The 21,879-nt window shown below is 41.7% G+C and overlaps 1 protein-coding gene across 1 annotated transcript; it reads left to right on the top strand.

The window, feature by feature from the left end:
- The first annotated feature begins 620 nt into the window (after positions 1–620).
- EXOG (exo/endonuclease G) lies at positions 621–20,821 on the top strand. The gene is made up of 6 exons (XM_052693178.1): positions 621–825; positions 968–1,117; positions 3,404–3,543; positions 4,873–4,949; positions 7,803–7,917; positions 19,207–20,821. The coding sequence occupies exons 1-6, from the start codon at positions 636–638 to the stop codon at positions 19,666–19,668; spliced, it is 1,134 nt and encodes a 377-aa protein (XP_052549138.1). The 5' UTR covers positions 621–635; the 3' UTR covers positions 19,669–20,821.
- Positions 20,822–21,879: the final 1,058 nt, after the last annotated feature.

Genomic DNA, 21,879 nt, shown 5'->3' with positions numbered 1-21,879 from the left:
AGCTGGCCTTCCCCCAGCACAAGAAAGACATGGAGCTGTTTTATGGGTTCAGAGGAGGCCACAAGGATGCTCAGTGGCTGGAGCACCTCTGCTATGAAGGAAGTTTGGGGAAGCTGGAGAAGACAAAGACATTGCGGCCTTCCAGTACTTGAAGGGAGTTGATGAGCAGGAGGGGAAGTAACTTTTTACACAGTCTGACTGGAACAGAACAAAGGGGAATGGCATTAAACAGAAAGAGGGGGAAATTAGGCTAGATATCAGGAGGAAATGCTTTGCTCGGGGCAGTGAGGCGCTGCTGCCCAGACACTGGAGGTGCTCGGGGCCAGGCAGCCTGAGCTGGCGGCAGGCAGCAGGGGTTGGAACTGGGTGGGTTTCAAGATCCCTTCCAACCAAACCATTCTATGATCCTTCTGATGGTGGGAGGTCCGAGCCATCATATATCGGCGGTTTCCATCGCTAAACTGGTCAGGTTTTTGGTGGGGAGGGATAGGGTGCTCATAGAAGAGGAAAACCTAGCACTAATCTAATTTCCTGCTGCGTTACTCTTTCGCGTTGTTTACAGCTCCCTTGGAACTCCTTCTTCCCCTCGTTAGCAGCGTACTGCGGTGGCAGAGCGGAGCTAAGCTGACGCTGCCATGGCGGGCAGACAGAGGGCGCTGCAGCGCAGCACCGCCTCCCTCCGTCCCTCCGACATGGCGGCCGTGCCCCGCCACCGCCGCTTCCTGGGAGGCTTCATCTGCGGGGCTGCGGCGGGCGCTGCCGCTTCGTGCTGGGCAGCGTGGCGGCTCCTGCGGAGCCAGAGCCAAGCGGAGCCGAGCCCCGAGGGTAAGAGGTGTGGAGCGGCGCTCCTCGGCTGGTGGGGCTCGCCGCCCCTATCGGCGTTGCAGAGCCGTAGGGATGTGGCACGGAGGGACGTGGGCCCGGTGGGGTGGATTGGGTTTAAGTTTCTGTTTGTTTTTCTCCTTAGAACCAGTAGAAGAGTCTCTGCTGGAAAAATACGGATTCCCTGAAGCTGGAACAGAGACCAGATGTTACACAAATCATGCGCTGTCTTATGATCAGGCAAAGCGGGTGCCTAGATGGGTGATTGAACATATTTCAAAACAGAAGATGCTGGGTACGTGGGTCTTTATTTCCTTTCACTTACAGAGGCTGGAATGAGATTTGCACTCTATGAAAGATGGACCCAGGAACATGCTGGGAGAAAAAAAACCTGTAGTGATCTCTAGACACGGATTTTTACGTCCACTCAGGGTCCTACGAGAGGCAGTGGGCTTCTGGATGGGTGTCAGCTCCTTTACAGTGTTAAGCTTGATGTATATAGTGAAATTAAAAGAGATATAGCACTTTGTTTGCTTGTTTGCATTAGTCTGGTATTGCACATCAGTGTCCCGAGGCCTGCAAGACACATTCAGCCCAAGGGTTGCATGTGAAAGGGAGTAATGAAGAAGAGATGGCAGTCGGTCTCAGGTGATGGCTTCAAGTTATGCCAGGGGATGTGCAGGCTGGAAATCATGAAATGTTTCTTCCCAGGAAGAGTAGTGCTGCAGTGGCACAGGCTGCCCAGGGTGGTGGTGGAATCACTGTCCCTGGAGGTGTTCCAAAAACAAAGAGATATGGCACTGAGGAGCATGGACCAGTGAGCATGGTGAGAATGAGTAGATAGATAGATGAGATGATCTCGGTGGTCTCTTTCCATCTGAATGATTCTATGATTCTAGGAACTACAGCTTTCAGTGAGAATTTCTGTGAAAGTCAGAAAGCACCAGATCAACATTGTATGTATGTATGTATCAGCATAAACACTTTAAGACATGTTGCTGGAATGAAGCTTCCATCTGTTCAAAATGAATGCAAAGAAAATAAAGCTGAAAATTAAACTTTTCTCATATGATTCAGACCTGCAAAGTTCAGCCTTGTTGCTTAACTCCACAGAGTTGCTCTCTTCCTTAGCTCATGTAGTTAGTTCAGTGGGCCAGTCTGTGTCAACTGAGGTACTGCCCCACATGAGTCAGTGCCTCTAATAGCTAGACAGTTTTGCCTATAGATCCTGAAGAGGTTTTCTCAGAATGGAAAGAAGAGATGAATGTGTGTTTGAGATGAAAATGGAGCAGAGGGCACCAACAGTTACAATTGTTCAAAGCCAGATAATGCATACCTACTCCCTGCAGTCATTACCTACTTCCCTGAAGTTCTGCTATGTTTTCTTATGTGCATTATCTAATACACTCTCCCTTGTTCTTTATGCAAGACAAATGCTCAGTGATTTTTGCTGTCAGAGCTGAATGAAATATGAATAGCATGCAGTCATTATAAATTAAGTTTATAGCATTAGTTCAGTCTTTATGCAGCAAATATTAATAATGGAGATAACTGTGTAATTGTAAAATGTTTTATGAAAGCAGTAGCTCTCTAAATATATCTTAATCATTGTCTTCAAATTACCTTTCAAAATTAAAATGGTGATCCTGAAAATATTTATGGCCAACCCCTAAGTAGCATTGATTCCACTTCTTTCTGAGAATAAAGCAGTAATTCCAGGCTTACTTTCAAGCAGGACTTAACAGTTGAATTGTTAAAATGCTTTCCAAGTGATCAGATGCAGCAAACAGCAAATTGAAGTTAAACATCATAAGGCATTCATCTCGAGATTTATATTTGATAGCTATTGAATCTGAGATTTAGGGCATAACTCAATTTTGTATTTGCCACAAAAACATTCTGCTCTTAGATTATATGATGGAAAAAAAGAGAAGGAAAAAAAAAAAAGAGAAGTGGGAGCTTCCTTCTATCTCAAATGATAGATGGCTTCAAAAGACTTGGGCATAGTCATTTTTGTGCATTTCATCCAACTGTCTGGAGAGGCAACACAGGAATCCTGGAGAGGAACAGGAGAGCTCTTCTATGTATGTGAAGAAGAAATAACCTACTCAAAAGAACATTGTTAATTTCTTCAACTGTAACTTTCTTGAAACACAGCCATTTTCCTTCCTGGCTAGACTTGGAAGAAGAAGAAATGCTTGTAGTTTGCTCAGACATTGAAATGAAACTGGTGAGGGTCTGTGTATCTTTGTGCTCCTAAAGAGAGTTTCTATGTTGGTTTGTATCTTTAATGGTCTCACCTTTTAATGTTCATCTGCCTTTATGATAAGGCTAAAGTATTTTGCTTTTGTTTATCTCTGTAAAACAGAAAGCATGTTAGTGAGTCTGTAGCAGGGAAAAAAGGGAAGAGAATGTAGAACTGGAGCAGAGGTCCGTGAGGAGAATCCTTCTCTTCAGTGTTTGAGGAGAAAAATACTTCATTTAGAATCAGTTCAAACTGGGTTGAGTCCTTAAATGTGGGTGGTGTGGGGAGATGTTTGTTGTTAACCTAATGATAACAATTGAGTGTGTTCTTCCTTAGGCAATGCAGACCGAAGGCACTGTAAATTCAGACCAGATCCTAACATTCCTCTGATGTTCAGTGCTGTCAATGAAGACTACCTTGGGAGCGGGTGGTCACGAGGACACATGGCACCAGCAGGAGATAACAAATTTTCAACAGTAGGAATTTTGTATTATTTTTTTTAAACCATGTTTTGTTTTTTTTCTCTCAGATAGGGTCAAATGACCCTTAGAAGTGATGGATCGTGTTCTGTTTGCTGTTTTTTGTGAGTTGGAATATGGTCTCTGTTGAAACACAGCTCTCAACTTGGACTCTTCATAACCTGAGTGCTGTAGGATGCTCTTGTTGTACTTTGGGGGTCTAAATTGAGTGCCCTGATCGTCCTGTGTTGACGTACCTCTCTGCATTGAATCAGACCTAGATTAGCGTGTCTGGCAGAGATGATAAATGTTTAGTACTGTGTTGAACAACTCTCCTCATCCTCTTGTATGTCACTTTGTCAGTGTAACAAAGGTGAGAACGTTCACCAGCCAAACCACAGAGGTATCCTCTGAAACTCAGGTTAAAAGGAGACGAGGAAAGATGACTTCATTCTGGCCAACAGGTTTTGAAGCATTTAAGACTAGATTGGGCAAAGCAAATGTACTGTTAAGTACTATCCCACATTGGCAAGAGGATTGACTGGATGATTTACAAAGCTTTTTCCTTTCTGGCAGTGTGCACAAGGTAAATTAGAACCTTCTTTTGCCATAGTTCTTTCAGTCTATAAAATGTCTTCACCTGCCGTTTGTTTGAGATGTAAGAAAGGCATGCCCTAATGCCTTGGCTGCCAAACAAAGCAGCTTGGATTTATTGGATCCTCTTGTGAAATGTGCCTAATGCAGGCAATTTGTCAATTAAGTAGCAGTTTGAATTTGTATTTCTGCTCTGCACTCTGGGGCACAGCAGCAGCACAGTGACACGGGGTGAACGAAAGAGCCACTCATTTTATTCCTCCTGGAAGTGTCCTTGTGTGGTTATTTGTGATACCTGGGGAGTTCTAGCAGGTGAGCTAACTGCACAGAATGATCCTCCTCCTGGTTTGAAGTGCACTGACATAATACAGTCTTCCCAATACAAGTAGGGTTATAAAATCTTAGTTCCACAGCTCAGTCAATGCAGATAGTGTTTGCCTGTTCTGTCAGCCCCTTTGCTTTGATGAAGAATATCTGAAAAGCATTGACAAGCACAGAACCTATGAAGATTCTGGGTTAAGGTTGTGCATTGTTTTCTCCCGTATTTTCTCATGTGTGTGTAGTTGAGCGCTCTTTTTTTTGCTCTTAGGTTATGCACCTCTTAGTCCAAATCTTTTTCGAGTTATTTTGACTTAGGTTTTTTATGTTGATGTTAAGAATGAACTACATAGAAATGGTTTGTGATCCAGAAGCTTCTGAGATGTATTTGTAGCTCAGATGTTTGAAATGATACTGTTTTCTTTCTTTACGCAGAGAGCCATGGCTGAAACGTTTTATCTCTCTAACATTGTGCCTCAGAACTATGAAAATAATGCTGGATTTTGGAACAGGTGAGAAGTTGCTTATAAGAGAAATAAGTGAAAAGCATCAGGCCAAAATGTTGTGTTTATAAAGCTTCCTCATATCAAAGTATTCTAAACCATTTTATGGGCTATCTGGAGGGATCATGACAACCATCTCTGTGCATTCAGAATAAAATTTATTCTGTCTGATGTGGGTGAAGTTATCAGGCAAGTTAAGCCTGGTAATTTAAGCTTTCCTTAAGGAAAGCTCAGTGAAAGTGAGGAAGGGGTTTAGATGCTTAGATTTAGTTTTAATCTCTCTCCCCTCCCATGCCCCCCTCAAAAGAAGCTCTTCCAGTATCAGACTACAAGGACATTTGTTGACTTTGAATAGAAGAACTGAGTGCACCCTCCTGAGCTGTGACTGCTTGAGGTCACAGCTCAGGTGTTTGATGGAATGCTGGCTTCCAAGTGGTGGTCAGGCAAAGTTCTCTGTGTCTCATGAACTCTGGCTGAATCAACTTTGGAATGCAGTGAGTGGAAGATGCATCTTTGTGTAAGATTTTTTTTCTTTTCTTCCCCAGTGCAGAGACATTCGCACTCTAATAGAACTAGAAGTCATTCTGTGCTTCTCGTGTAGGACTTAGATAGTAGTGAAGACTTGGAAACAGGAGAGAAAAACGATGAATTTTACAAGGTTTGCTCAAGGGAAGGTTAGCAAAATTATGTACAGCATTGTACTAAAAGTCTATTAAAAGTGCATCACCGTTAACAACACGCTGCATTCTGATTTTACAAGAATGCATATAAAATCATATGAGGCATTCAGTAAGGTTATACTCTTTTATGGACAAATAAAATGCAATAATATTTTAAGAGATGTTTTTGTATTATTTTAACACCCCAAATATTTGAGCGTAACGTTTCCTTATACCAAAGTTGGGTTCTTGAACCAATCTAGGGCTGGAGTCACTCTGTTTCTCTTGAGCAAAATCGGTGCCTGATCAGGAAATAATGGGGAGCATTTCAGAATCTCCCCTGGCACTGTCATCCCCACAATTTAATCTGCTTCTAGCACCTTCTGCCAACACCGGTGCCTCATACTCATGGTTTAAATCCACAAAGCAGGTATTTGTGCTGTTGGTTTTGCCAGTTGCTTTTGTTAATGCTGTGTGGTTTTAAGAATACTGTGCGTCACGTGCTGCATCCTTCCTGGCTTTAGTACTCTCTTCCTTTCTCTATTTTTAATTCCTTGCTTCTTGAATTGTTTTCTGAGGTGCAGACAGCTTAGTTAATCAGTCTGTTGCTTTTTGAAGTGGTGTGTGCCCTCCAGCCATGTGTTTTTGCTGCTTTTCCCCATTCCAGCTGTGATTCTTCTCTGAGTCTATGGTGAGTTGACTCTATTTACTAACCCAGTTAAGCTGAATCACTTTTGGTTGGTTACCTTTCTACAAGCTTAGAAGATTGGATCAGCTGGCGTGATGAATGCCACAGCAAATACGGAAGATGTGTTAGGACTGTTTAGGTGGGGCAGGCAAGGGAAGCAGTAAGAAAGGAGAGAGAGCAGGACTTTGAGGAAGCTATCAGATAAGTAAGCTGTTTGATGATGTGGTCTAACTGCACCTTAGTATTTACTCCTCATTCTTTTCTTACCAGTAGCAGATTTCTTTCTATTGTAGTGTTTCAATGTCATTTCCTGTCTTGAGTGCATTTTCGTGATCACTGTTGTCTGATCTCTGTCCCTGCTGCTGCTAACACAGTCTGTTCCCTTGTTGCATTTATTCCTTCTTCCCTTATGCCAGGTGGTGTTTGTATTGCCACGTGGTCAGGCAGCCAGGAGAGCTGGGTGCTTGGAAGCAAAGCTGATAACAGCAGAAAAATGTAGCTTGTGGTCAGTGCTTTGGCTCATCATATGGCAGTTCACTATCACCGAGGAAGGAGGGTGTCATTCCTGCTCATTCTGCTTTGTGTGAATTCAGTTTACTCACTATCTGGTTTTACTCAGAGTTATGAAGAGATGAGGAGTGCTGAAGGTGGCCCAAGTGATAGGTATGAAGAACAGGAGGGAGAAGGAAATGAAACTCTCTTAACATGACTTCTGTGGTGTTTAGGATGTTAGATCAAAGTGAGGCTATAACCTCCCATTTTATAAAACACAGTGGGATCTAGAAGCACCTTTTTATTTGGAGGATAAATTATAATACAAATCAGCTAGTTTAGAAAACAAAAACGATGTTACTGTTTCAGGAAAAACTATTTAATTTTTAATCAGTTTTATGCAAAAAGCATTAAGTAGACTTAGCAAAAAATATCAGGTGGGAATTTTCGTAAGTGCTTTGGAGTGGGTCCAGAGGAGGGCCACTAAGATGATCAGAGGGCTGGGGCATCTCTCCTATGATGAAAGGTTGAACTGAGCTTGTTTAGCTTGGAGAAGAGAAGGCTCCAGGGAGACCTCATTGTGGCCGTTCAGTACTTGAAGGGAGAGTATAAATAGGAGGAGGAACAGCTGTTCACAAGGGTGGATGGTGATAGGACAAGGGGGAATGGTTTTAAACTGAGACGGGGGAGGTTTAAGTTAGATATTAGGAGGAAGTTTTTCACACAGAGAGTGGTGAGACACTGGCACAGGTTGCCCAAGGAGGCTGTGGATGCCCCATCCCTGCAGGCTTTCAAGGCCAGGCTGGATGTGGCTCTGGACAGCCTGGGCTGCTGGTTGGTGACCCTGCACACAGCAGGGGGTTGGATGAGCATTGTGCTCCTTTTCAACCCAGACCATTCTATGGGTCTACAGAAAGAACTGTCTGTGGCAGGGCATTGATTCCTTAAGGGGATCACACCAATCCAGTAATGTGGTAGAACCGTTTGAACTAAGAATCTCACGATTTAACAAATGTGTTTCAGAATGGAAATGTATTGTCGGGAATTGACGGAAAGATTTGAGGATGTTTGGGTGGTTTCTGGACCTCTGACCTTGCCTCAAACAAACGACGATGGGAAGAAGCGTGTTACATACCAGGTAGGTACATACGCTGCTGGGTTGACAGTGATTACAAAATGCATGTGACCCACAAAAAACAATTTCAGAAACAGCTGCTTGCTGATACCCCATATGCATCACTTTAAATCTCAGCTGCAAAGACCCATCTAGGAATATCAGCATCAATTACAAGACCTCATTCATTTGGGAGGCATTAGGTGAATACGGTGTAACTGCTGATCCTGAATATTAGTACCTTCCCATTTTTATTACTTGCTTTGAATACTCTGAAGATCTGCATTTCATCATGCACAGACTCTAGAAACCATCGCTGACAGACAAATAGGAGAAGCTATCATGTTGAGAGGTGAATTTATTGTTACTTGTCTTGATTTAATCCTTATAAGCATGTGTTCACACATCTGAGGGATCTGAGCATAGTAAGGTTTTAAAAGGACCTTCCTACACTCTTCTGCCCCTATGTAATAACATATTATTGTTGTTTTCAGTTGTTAAATGCTAGCTAGCATAATGCAAATAATAAATACAGTATTTTGCACCTCTTGAAGAAACACTTTGCCTTGAAAATAGGTATTCAGATTAACCTCAGCTTCAGCTTGCAAGTGATACATCTGTCCAGCCCATTCCCTTAGGAGTAGCTTGCTTCTATAACAAAAAACAAACAAAAAAAGCAAAAAATAACAACCCTGTTTCAAAGGCAAGTGAGAGTTGCAAAAGGGAGAGATGTTGATATTTTAATGGTGGCTTGTTAAGCTCTAAGATTTAGGCACTGTTTCTCCAGTATAAATGTACAGCTGATTTCTGTTTGACTGAGCTTGGAACACAGTTGGGGAAGAATCTAATTTTTAATGCTCACTTTTATGTTTTTTTTTGTTTTTTTGCTTTTTTTTAATCTATCCCATATATCACCCACACATCTATAACCTTGACTGTGATGAAATCACAACTTTGGTTTTTGTTTTGTTGCAGTGTTTGTTTGTTTATTTATTTATTTTTTGGCTGGCTGGCTTGCTTGTTTCTTTCCCAAGCAGTCATATGTTATGCACGTAAAGTACAGTGGTGATAATGCATCTTTTTCATACCTGGTGGCAGTTCCAAACTCCAGCTCTTGCTGCAGCCATGTGAGGAAAATGACAACTGTGCTCACTGTCAGGTGGATAATAAGTAGTAGTTAGGGGTCATGTTCAGTGTCACGTTATAAGTTAGTGGCAAAGCTGACTTCAGTCTGGCTTTGGTTCCTTGCCACCTGAAGGAGAGCATGTTGATTTTGCTACTGCCTATGACACTTAGCAGTCCTTAACCTTGTCTGCACACGTTGGTTGTCAGATCCTTCCAGAAGGTGCTTGATTAACTGGTGCAACAGAGAACCATCCTTATCCGATTTTTTTCTTTGGGCTTTGGCCTTTTTTTTTCTACTGCTGTTGAAAGATGCATCAGTGCACAAAGGAGCTGAGTGCATGCTGGTAACAGAACGTGGCAGAAGCACACGAGGGAGATGTTCTCTTTCAGCAACGTTGAGCTGAGCATTTGGTTAGGTGTTGCATGGAATGGTACCCTAAGAATTCCCCAGAGTTACGCAGAGCTTGCTGGAATTGTCTCCCTTGAAGTTGTCAGGGTATTGCATTTATTTTTATCCTCAAAAATGCATATTAGTGTTACACTGAGCTGAAAATCCTGAGCTGACTTGGAAATGTTATAGCTGAAAATGATTTTCCAGGAAGCAGTTGAATCATTTATCACCTGCACCTATGTACCGATTCGATTTAATCTCAGTCATCTTCCTCTAATTTTTCTCTGTAGAAAGTGTTTACTGAGGTTACATTCTCTGAAAAATGATCGTGGCTCCACATTTTGGTTTTGAAATGTAAATGTTAGTGTTCTGCAGGTAGAAATAAGGGCAAGCACTGCATCTTACTGCCTTTATTCAAAGTAACCTGATACTGTGATTCCAGAGGCACAAAATGTCCTTGCTGCTTTGATTATCGTACCGTTCTGTTCTTGTCTTCATCATCTCTGGGTTTGATGACAACTCTGATCTTTTATGAATGTTTTATCAGTTTTGGTTTTAATATAAACTATGAAGTGAAGTTCAGCGTGGAATTGAAATCGGTGGAATGATCAGATTTGTGTTTTCATTCCGCCATTTGGCCACGTTCATAAATCCTTCAGTCATCTCCCTAGGATGAAATTCATTCTTTAGAATGACTTGTGTTTGAGCTGTATTTAAGAACAGACAGTGCTGTCCAGAGGTGGAATGTTAGATTGGTTTTTTTTTGGGGGGGGTGTTATGTGTATGTGTGGGGTGTTGTATTAAAGGCTCCATTATTTGGGTTGGACCCTCTTGGAGTACGCTCCTAAGCATAAATAAATACAGACTGAGAATTGTTTTGTTACTTTGAAATCTCTTCATGGCGTAACTTCCTTTGTTTGCCAGAGGAGTTCTCTTTTAGGAGGAGTTCAGAGTGGAAAGGCATGTTTTGGTGGGTTTTTTTCCTCTCTGTATCATCATACACTCTAAGAAGAGCGAGCATAACCGGTCAGAGCACTGGAGAGAAGTTCTTTTCAAACATATCTCAGGTGTAATTGTCATTGATTTTGGTAGTCTGCCCCAAACCAAGAATCCTTGAGTGTTTCAGTAGAACAGGAAGGGAACACAGCTCTTAAACATCATTCAGGAGTGAACTGTATTGGATTCGAACAAAGGACTTAGAAAAGGAAGGCTTTTAGTCCTCATTCTTTCAGCTTATGAAGCTGACGTGAAGGTGTCCTTCTTCTTTGTATGTGCTGTTTAAGGAAAGTGCTGTGGTGTACGTGAAAGTGCTGGAATTCACAACGTATAATCTGTTGATGTAACTTAAGGCTGAGCTCCTTTCTGATGTTTTTCTCCTCCTTCAGGACCAGACCTGTGGAAAAAAGAAAACTACAGTGAATGTTTGCATTGATTTGTTTCAGATCCTCTGTTCAATTGCAGTTTCCTTGTTTTTGGCTAAAGAAGTGAGGAAATATGTATCCGTGGCTTTACAGGCTGGTGTTTTTCTCATCAGACATCCAAAAAAGTTATTTTTAGATCACTATAGAGGAAAAACAGAGCATCGGCCATGGCACTGTTCCCAGTTCCTGCTTGGACTCTGGTACCATTTGCTGTTTTAATTCCAGAAAGGGAATTAACCTTGAACTCCTTAGATGCCAGCGTTGTTCTATCTATTGGCTGAACTTGCTGTATCCTCAGATATGTTCTGTCATTTCATCTGTCATTTCATCTGTCTCCAGCAGTGGCTTTTATTGCATAGAGTAGATTGATGACCGTGCTTGGTATCTGAAAAATACATTTTTGAGAATATATGTAAAATAGAATGCCAACAGGAAAAATCTGTTCTGTGTCATTCGAGAGGCAGATGCAGGTTTTTTAATCTTTGTCCGGATCAAAATCAAAACGACAGCATCTCATTTTATACATTATTCTTCCCCAGTGACTGTCACTTCAGTGATTTTTCTCTGTCAGCAGATTTGGAGTTTGAAATACAGATTTTTGCAGTAATTCTACTGGGTCATGCTCAACTGCTTACCCTCTTCTCCCCCTGTGCCGTCATAGTAAACAGTAAGAAAGGTTTTGCAATGCTTGACGAGGGAAGGTACTGTTTATGTGTTTGTTGTTTGAAGAAGACATTTTCTCCTACTTAGTGATGTCCTGAGCTCGTGTTAATTTTCAAAATGGAATAATTGCTTTCCTAGGCTGAGCAGGGGTTGCACAGCAGATGTACCAGAAGGCACACGTACTTGTCACCTACTGCTGTAGCAAGTAAGTCCCTGGGAAACAGAGTGCTGCTCTCAAGTAGAAGGTGGTACTTGATGGTTTTCCCTAGTCAGGAAGTAGCAGAGATTCTCTCCTAGCTGACATAGCATGAGAGAAGCAATTTTTGTTAAAGCTGGAAATAAGCCTGGGGACTGTTGCTATCTGTTGGCTGATCCAAATGGACTCAGGGCTGCACAGACCCCCTAGGGATGTAGGCCTGGTACAAACATCCCATAAAACTTCAAGGCCTAGATCTTAGATCAGCTGGTGTCAGTGACTAGAGCTCTGTCAGCCCTAAATTTAGACATGATGTACAAGTGAAAATAATAGACACTGGGTTAAGATGGGAGGAGCAGAGACACCAAAGGTGCAGGATATATTTACGGGCTTGCTTTTATTTAGCACTGTACCCCTCCTGAAGGTTCTTTGGTTATAGGAAGAGCATGGTGATAGGGGCTACAGTGGGTTGGGTATTAATTCGTGTTAAGTATAACCTAAATGGAGTGTGTGGGACCAGTAGTCTGTCATAATGTAAATATGGCATTGGAATGCCTACATACACACTCTGTTTAAAAAAGGAAAAAAGTGGAGATGTCTTTCAATGCTGTTATTAGGCACGGCTTTTCTTTTCCTTCCAATCTCTTGTCTCTTTTTCCTTCCTTTTTGAGATTGCTGAGTGATTTGGCAGTGGCAGTCAGAGCAGCCATAACAAGTTTTCCTGAAATGCATTTGGGGAACTTGGCTGTGAATTTCTGTAGCAGTTTGTTAATGTCTTTTTTTTTTTTTTTTAATCTGTGTTTTCCGTATTACTGGGACTGCTTTCATACCTCTCAATTCTTCTCAATGCTATCTGATGAAGTTTCATCACATATTGAAGAAAAAACACTTATCAACAGAATCAGTGCTGCCTAACACAAATCCAGAATGAATCAGAGTGAAGGCAGTTAATGCTGCAGCAACAATCAACTAAGCAGAATTACACTGTTAGCAAAGGGATTTTTTTTTATATTGCTTGATAGTCAATCTGTCTCTATACAGAATTTAATAGCAATTTTTAGTAAAGCTCCTGTTCATCAAAACTGAGGTGGTATCAGCAGCAATGATACTTCACCTACAACAAAACATGTGATAGGTCTGGTCAGTATCATGCCGTAAGTTACAGCTGAAACAGAGTGAATCTTTATTCAGAGAGAGCTGCAGTTTTATTTGGGATGATGGAAAGATGCCCTTGAAATTTTACTCCAAGGAATGTGACAGAATCTTAATTTTGTTAATGGCCAGGTGCAGTGTTCTGTGGGGAATTGGGTGTTTGCTTGTTTCCAGCCTTGTGGTATGGTGGCTTTGTTCTCTGGTCATTATGCAGAGAGTTTAGAGTGCAGAGGGAATTTTTGTAGCTATCACTTCAATGCATTTGATGTTTGGATGCTCTGATGCAACTCCTCTTCCATGTGTGCTGGCAGTTAAATCATGATTGAGTGTGATTTCTGTTTACCAGGTTCTACAGGAATCTCAGATAATTGCCAACCCAGTGCTGGCACTCACTGATAAAAGACAAATCCCTTTGGCTAATTTTCTTCGTGGCTGATTTTCGTTCTGTAGTCGCTAGGTGGCAAAATACTACTTGGAAATTCGTGAGTCCTTTCTTTTAAAAGAAGAGAGCTGCCCAGAGTGGTAAGAAACCTGTCACAAGTGCAGTATAAAAGGAAAATAAGATAACTTTTGTTTTAGGATTTCTAATAAGAGCAACGATTCTGCTCTTCTTATAAGTATTCTGTTATTAAACTGTTCATGTAAAATGGAAGTTACTTTCCCATAAAACCCAAACTATCACTTTTAGGGACTGCTTCCTCCTGTCTGATTGCCCCCGTGAAAGTGACATTATTTAGTGCCCTAAGCTTAAATTTTGTCATTGGCAAATGACTTCATGCTTCATTGTGTTACCTTAGCACTTTGCAGATATTAGATTTGTCCTTCCAGTTTAAAAAACACAGGCCTGAACAGTTAAATGGTTTGGTCAAAATTATGCAGAAAGCCATTCTTAGGAAGAATCCCCATCGACAGACTGAAGCGTGAGACTGAATTTACCAAAGCTTACTGAATTCTCTCTGTTCTGAGAAATCTTGTTGCTTCTGTCTTAATCTTTGTCAGTCCCTGCGAGCTCCTTAAGTCTGCAGAACTTCTAACCAACACGTTCCTTGTTTTAGCAATGTGCAAACATCTCCAGATGTCAGGAATTGCACGCATTTTAATGGCCCATCCTTGTGACCGTTGTCCACACTTAATTGGGAATAACATTGAGCATAACAAATTTTTTATACACTTGTGGAATGTCAGTAATAGAAAAGAAAGAAGCGCTGTGCCAAATATGACATTATGATAATGTTGCAGTGTTAGATGACACCGATTCAGTGGGAGAGCTTCAGCCAGCACGAGATCACCAAGGAAAACAAGAGCAAAGCAAAACCAAAGGGAACGAGCGGAGTGGCTCCAAGAGGTTAGGACAGTAAACAAATAGAAAACAAAATAAGAAAAGTAGTATCTGAAATCTCACTTTGGTATCCCAAATGATGATGGGGAAAGGAATATGTTTAAAAGAGAACTCAAACTAAGAGTGCTTTTTTATTTTTTCTTGTCTTGAGGCAAAATAAAAGATTTAGCAAAGTGAGATAATCAGAGGGCTGGAGCACCTCTCCTATTAAGAAGGGTTTAGGGAACTGGGCTTGTTTAGCTTGGAGAAGAGAAGGCTCCAGGGAGACCTCATTGTGGCCTTCCAGTTCTTGAAGGGAGTGTATAAAAAGGAGGGGGAACGGCTGTTTGTGAGGGTGGACAGTGATAGGACAAGGGGGAATGGTTTTAAACTGAGACAGGGGAGGTTTAGGTCGGATATTAGGAGGAAGTTCTTCACACAGTGAGTGGAACAGATTGTCCAAGCAGGTTGTGGATGCCCCATCCCTGCAGGCATTCAAGGCCAGACTGGATGTGGCTCTGGGCAGCCTGGTCTGCTGGTTGGTGACCCTGCACACAGCAGGGGGTTGAAACTAGATGATCATTGTGGTCCTTTTCAATCCAGGCCATTCTATGATTCTATGAAAGTTTTGCAGGAATAAAGAGAACTCACCTTGTGGCTTGTTCTCAGTGTGGAGTGAAAGCTTGTGGCACAGCATTGTTTTTCAGTATGCCATAGCTGTATTTTTCTAGGCAGTATTACCTCGTGAAGTGTTTTTGAGTCAAATATACTATTAAAAACTTGCTCTTTTCCAGCTGGAACAGATAGCTGTTGTGGGCATTGACTGCTGAAAGATCGTGTGCTGCCTATGGGTAGACTGGCACAAATCAAAGTCAACATCTGTGCATGGGTAATCTAAACCTATTTTCTCTTCTGTTACAATAGGGGTATAAGCTCTCTGCCTCTGTTTGGCATGCATCAAGATAAATGAGTGGTGCAGGTTAAAGAAGTGATTCAGACTATTGTAGTTCAGTAGGAAAATCCTCTAGGTGGCAATAGCAAATGATTTGTTGAGTTTGTTTTTCTTACCTGTTGCTTCAGCTGCAAACTTCACTTCTCTGGAATCACACTGTTGGGCTGTGTATGGGGGGCATCTCTGTACTCCTCTGCACCTTCTGTGTCTACTCCAAAAGAAGAGCAGTTTGTGATTTATTACAGAGCATGATGATGTAAATACTACCATGTGCTCAACATTTATTTTTTTAACAGGAATTATTAACAGCATAGATTATTGGGAGTGCATCTGTGTGCAGTTCACCTATGTGTTAAACTTCAGGAAAAAGAAACCAACCAACACAATTATTCTTTGTCAGGCACCCTCTGTTTCCTTTCTTGATGATATTCCCTATCAGAAGAATGAACTGGGGGCAGAGCTACACTCGTTTGGGTAAGGAAAGGATGAAATTGTGGACTCCAGCCTTTGGCAGACTGGAGTTCGTCTTAATCACTTTCATAGTATCAGAACTTAGCAAAGTAATGGCAAGAGTAGTTTATTGCTATTCAGAAGATTGGGATAAAGCTTGTGCAGTGCACTATTTAAATTTTATTTAAATTCTTAAAAGAGAACTTTCATGAAACTGACATAGTACATAAATTACATGTATGGCTCTTGCCTGTACAGTACAAGTAAATAGATCTGTATATATCTGTATATATCTGTATACAGCAGAGTTGTATTTAGAGCTGCTTTTCTCCAAATGCCAACACTGCCTTTTTCCCAAACTAGTTCTCTTTCCTTCTTTTCTTCCTTTCTTCATATACTATGCATAAATGTGCATTATTTTGCATAGAATATATATATATATTTGCATAATATTACATAAGCACAGGGTCTCTTTTTCCCTTAACACCCACTCCAGGCATTCAGCATTTCCATTTCATACCTAAGTATTCTACATGCAGCTCTATTCATTCCCCAGCCTTTCTATCCACCCACTCAGTCCTCAGACTCAATCCCCTGTTCCCTCTTCTAGTTTCACTCAACACACTCACCTGTTTGTTTTACACATGCCACATACCCCCTAATTGGAGATGCTCATTGCAGCTCCATCTACATGTTCTCACTTCCTCTTGTCTTTTATACAACAGGCAGAGGATGCTGGTTTGTGTATATGAAGTTTTGAGAAGGGGAAAGGGGTCAGCTAAAGAGGACCTAGGATGTATATTTGTATTCATACTGGGGGAGGAGAATACATGGGAGCCCTGGGAAAGAATGTGCCACACTACACAGGAGTGCTGCTGAGGAGGAGGTGGTTGGCCCAGGGAAGCCTGGGGAGCAGGATTTAACCTCTGTGTGCTCTCTTCTCCCAGGGAGCTGCAGCAGCTTGAGGGAACAGTGCAGCTTAACAGCCTCTTCCTTCTCCTCTGCCCTGCCCTGGGTGTGAGCAGCAGGTGGGAGTGCAGCACAGGCTCTGCCAGCTCCCGTACTCTGGGGAGAGAAAAGAAACCCCTGCCTTCAGCAGCATCACCCACTGCTGCTCTTGGGTGAATAGGGAAAAATGAATCCCCTCCTCCTCACACCCCTTGGGGCTTTTCATGCTGCTTAGCTCCCTTCTTCCCACCCTCTATACATGGCATGCATCCCCCTAGTTTGAACACCCGCTTTCTCAAGTAAGTTACACTCCAGCACCATTCATTTTTATAATTCAGTTTTAACCCACCAGGTATAGCAGTGGGTTGATGCTGACTTTTCAGTGTATTTTAAAACTACCAGTACGTCAGTCAGTTTTGATTACTTATGCAGTTGATCCTGAGGAGCTGTAACCCTGGTTTCACCCACACTGAATGCTAAATGCAAAGTGCTTTGACACTCAGGAGCTCTCATTTCCCTATCAAGACTTCTGTCATCGTTGAAAAGGAAAGTAGGTTTAGCATGAGGCATTTATTTATTGCTTACCAGTTTCAGTGGCTGCTAGATGTCTAAGCAGAGCTTTATTTAGGAAAAGCAAGATTATTGCTGTACGAAAGTATAAACTAGAACAGTGCTGTTAAACAGCCGCATAGATGGAAGGGGGGAGGAATGCTCAGTTTTTGGTAACAGAGCAGAGAAATCTTAAGAGTGCATTTGCCAGTGAAGTTACTACTATGATCATGTACAAGTCATGGAATAAACAGACTTTGTTAGGGCTTTGCCTTTCTCTTGGAGGCTCTTTCTCCAGTTTCAGTCCAATAAGATTTCAGGAGCTGTCACGTATAGAACTGACAGCAGAGGTAGGAGACACTTCAAGCACTAAAATTTGCAGCTGAGATGAATTAACAGTTGGAGCAGACTGCAGGAAACTTTTCAGTGCCACAGGCAAATTTCAGTTTGAAAAAATGCATTACCTTTTGCAGAAGTGCTGAACACTCTCAAAACAAAGTGTACATGGAAAGTGTTTCTTCTGGGGTTGAGTTATACTGAACCTGAATGGACAGAGCATGACTAAACTGATGTACCAGCATAGTTTGCAAAGTACTTCCAATTAATGTGATAAATTCTGGCAGTGAAATAAATTCCTGCTTTCTCTGAAATAGTATTTTAATTGCATCTAACAAAAGCTCTCAAAAGAATAAGCAGTATTTGCCTTTGCAAGTGTTGCAAATAGTACCATATTATGGGATTGCATTTAAAAACACAGTGCCTTTGTAGTTCTTGTACAGAGCCTGCATCTTTTTCTTCTGTTGCCTTTAGAAGAAAAAGTACAGTGTTTAGAAAGATGATTGTACAGAAGGATTATGGATTATGCAAAGCTGAAACTTCCCCTGTGTGAGCCTGTTGTACTTTATCAGCCTAGCAGAATCAGTTCATCAGTATTGCAGAGGGGGGTGGGAAAAAGCCTAATGCAGCGCATGCATGAGCATGCTGGACTCATTTGACTGCTGCAAAAATTACATTTGTCATGAATATGTATGTAACTTTTGAGACAGAGTGGGGGTATATGCATTGTAAACGTGTGAGTTCGTAGCAGCTTTCATGTGAATTCAAAGTCCTCATCATCTGCTTTTGCTTCAGTTAAATTTCTGGATCCCGATGTGAATGACAGTAGGAAATCCAACATGTATGAGCCCTTACGTTGAATCACAGTGAATTTGTGAGAGAAAAAGGTGCATCACATGAAGCATTTGTTTCTCTCTTCCAAAATATTGCTTCTTACTTAATGTACTTTAGATCCAAGTGCCCCCAAAAGAATATTTCTTTGGGTAATGTAGCTGTTAAATACAACCTGTGTAAGGATCATAGAGGGACAAAAGAAGGTAGAAGGTAAGCTGGAGTAAGCTTGAAATGGGCATTTAAAAAGTACATGATTTGGAGATGTCAGACCAGGAATTTCAAGTGAAATGTATAGACCCACTGTTACTAAAAACAGCCTTCATAGTGTTAACAGTGTGATGCAGTATGACAGGAACCTCTACCATCCCTTTGTGTCAGTTACACTTACAGATTTGCACCAGAGGATTATAGAGCCGGGGTCTTGGCTGGCTCCCTGTTTCCAAATATGTTTTTCAGATTCGGTTCCAGTTCAGTTTCAGCTATAACTGAAGTTGCTCTGATTTGCAGCTGAGCAAAATAATTAAATTGAACTAATTCTTCTACCAGATCTCCTTGCTGAATACTGATCTTTCCAAACATCTAGACAATGGTTGGATAATCTTTTGGCCTTTTGTCTGCTTTTGTCTTTTGTTGTTTTTAATATTACAATGTGAGGTCAGTAGCACTACGAGAAAGGCTGAGAAACTTCTGGGAATGTCTTCTACCACCAGTGGCCAAACGGCCCTGCAGTGAAGCACCCTCTGCTGATTTTCTCCTTGAAAAAGGGATTCGTATATGGAACAGCTAGCTCAGTCCTGACCAGTTGTATGACAGGTCACAATGAAACTGTGCTTTCCATCTCATCTTCTGGTCTCATAACGTTGCATGTGATTTAGATGTGTAATTAGACCTTGTGACTCCTTTTTAGAGGTGGTCGCATTGGTCTCGTGTCTTCGTTTTCCCCTTGACTGATAAGATCTGTATCGTTTCTTTTGACAGGTAATTGGAAAGGATGATGTGGCTGTGCCATCCCACCTCTACAAGGTGATCCTTGCCCGGCGGACCCGAACATCCACGGAGCCTTTGGTACTGGGGGCTTTTGTGGTGCCAAATGATCCCATAGGCTTCAGTCACCAGCTGACTGAGTTCCAAGTCAATATTGAAGATCTGGAAAAAATGTCAGGTTTGGTTTTCTTCCCCCAAGTGGACAAAACCAAAGATGTTAAAGATATCTGTGAGGTGGACACCTGTAAACTGATGGGATTCAAGGAGTTTACGTTGTACATCGTTACCCGAAAAGTGCAGAGTGCCAGGACATTGCACCGCTTGGAAAAAGCCATGTCAGAGTTAAAGGAGGCAGGAATTGAGCCTGATGAGTATCTTCTAAAGCTTCACAAGAAGAAGGAGGAAGAATTACAGCAGGAAAAACAAATAGCAGCTAGAGAGGGGAGGGCTGGCTGAGTACTTGGTTAGGAAGATGCTTTTTTTTTTGTACGTGGAGAGGGGAGCCAAGGCATAAAGAAAGGAAGTGTCTTTATAAATTGTCCTTTTCTGAATTAGGAAAATAACAAAGAAACATTTGGCTGTTGTTGGATTTGGAATAATGTTCATTCTTGTGTAACATGATGCCCGCACATGGTTTGCTGCAGTATTTAAATGTGGGAAATGAAAATGACCCCTTTCTGGCATGAATGGATTACAGGACCTCCAGAAAAGGCTTTGTGCTATTTTCCAAGCCAGACGTCAGACTTGGGGGTTGTATGGAATCCCTTCTAGGAATACAATAAAAATAGATGGTGGACACCTTGGGAGTGTAACTGGAACGTGTCTGAATGTAATTCAGCCTGCAATTGCCTTTCGGTATGATGCTATAGAAACAGTAGTTTCTGGAAGTTTATAAATTAAATCAATTAAGAAATATTTTATTGAACTCTTCTGACAGAGGCTTGTAAGGCATAATCTGAATCCCTTGCAATCTTTATATAGTTGTGGCAAACAAAACAGATTGTCCCTTACCTCTCCTGACCTTGCATTCTTTGGATACTTCAGCATGTCAGTAGCTGTCAACTGTTGTCATTTGCGGTGGGCTTCTTCCATTCACGTATAGCCCTCCAAATTTAAAAAAAACACAGAGCAATTAAGGCAGAGTTTACACAGGTTGCTGCCCCTTTAGATTATATCTAATGAATTAGTGTAAGCCTGGTGTTTTAATTTCATCACAGAGTTTGGATAAATGCTTTTTGTTTATTGTTTGAGAGGTGAATGCTGCTCTCCTTTGGTTTGTGGTGATCACTCACTGTCTTGGATACATCTTCAGACATAAATCAGTATCCTGTGGGATTGTCTGGAAAGAAGTGTAAAAATTGGCAATGTTAAGAATATTTACTAATGATAAGAATCTTTATGGGAAGAAACTTTTCATAGTTCTAAAGGTGAGAACTTATATTTCCTGCGGAGGATCTTGTGCTGGGTGGATTGGGTTGTTTTCATGAAGAATGAATCAGGAGCATTATTTGGATGTTGTGAATCACTGGTTTGGATGTTCTAAAAACAGTCTTGTTTCCTTTGTTTCAACTCAGTGCATTATCCAAAAACAGATCACTTTATAACATGATTATGGTTTCCATGATACTTCTGTGTTTGCAAAGAACACTTTCACAAAATCCAGACATTTTAAAAACAGGGAAGCATTCCCAGCTAAGGCTGTCATAGAAGCTTGCTACCCACATAAATTGTGGGAAAATGGGGTAAAATCCTTAGAAAATATTTACTCATTTCAATTTTAGCCCAGAATTTTGGCTGTTAATTTTACGAAGTGTAACAAAACAACCACAAAAAGAACAAGCTAACTCTTGCTTTGCACAACCTAGAGGTCAGTGTGTATTAACTGGTGTCAGCCTTTGTGGAACAGCAACTTGGTCATTGCTGTTTGCATTGTCTTTCTCTTTTCCACATTACATTACTTAGGGTTTTAGTTAAACCTTCGTGCTTCCTCTTTGTCATTCATTCTTTTTCAGCTGAGAGGACAGATGCCCAAACACTCCTAGGTGCAGCTGAAAACAGATCTCTGTACTTCAGATATGTGTCCATCCATAACAAAAACCTGTTGTCGGTAAGGAGCTCCCTATCTTCCCACTACAGCAGCAGCAGAAGTGCCAAGGGTGATTCACCTGATGGAGCCCAGCTATGGAGAGCAGCTGCTCCCTAGCAGTACCTCCTTGGTTTTCTTTGCCCTGCTGACCTTCTGCAAGGCCTGCTTACCATAGTTTTTGTGCCTGGTGAGCCATCTCCACAAGAAATTGCTTCAAGATCCTTCATGAGTGTGGTGCTTGTGACTGTGTGCAACTTGTGTATGCATGCTTGATTGCATCCTTAGTGACAATATGAACCCTCTGATGCACCTAAGAACCAGGAGTCCTTAAAACTGAGGAGGCTGTCCTTTGTTCCTCTGCTGTTTCAGCGTGTTTTTCCTACATCTGAATAAGCTGACTAGGGAGGGAAGCTGACAACCAAACTGGCCGTGCCCTGATATGGTAATTTTGTGATATTCCATCATCTGCCTACTCCTGATTGTTGCTGCTAGACTTGAATCAGGGTGGATGTGGTGTTGAATGGGACAGTGATGTTTGTAATATCACGGTGAGAGCTGCTGCAATGCCCAGGGGCTCTCAG

This window comes from Tympanuchus pallidicinctus, unplaced genomic scaffold (assembly GCF_026119805.1).
Source record: "Tympanuchus pallidicinctus isolate F22 unplaced genomic scaffold, pur_lepc_1.0 scaffold3, whole genome shotgun sequence".
In the NCBI taxonomy this organism is placed as follows: Eukaryota; Metazoa; Chordata; class Aves; order Galliformes; family Phasianidae; genus Tympanuchus; species Tympanuchus pallidicinctus.
The sequence above is the reverse complement of the archived record's forward strand: the minus strand, read 5'-3'. Positions and strand labels throughout refer to the sequence as shown.

Excerpts from the sequence above, each read along its gene's own strand:
- EXOG (XM_052693178.1), top strand. The coding sequence starts at position 636 with ATGGCGGGCAGACAGAGGGCGCTGCAGCGCAGCACCGCCTCCCTCCGT. Across the intron at positions 1,118-3,403 it reads TTCAAAACAGAAGATGCTGG|GCAATGCAGACCGAAGGCAC; the intron begins GTACGTGGGTCT and ends GTTCTTCCTTAG. Across the intron at positions 3,544-4,872 it reads GAGATAACAAATTTTCAACA|AGAGCCATGGCTGAAACGTT; the intron begins GTAGGAATTTTG and ends TTCTTTACGCAG.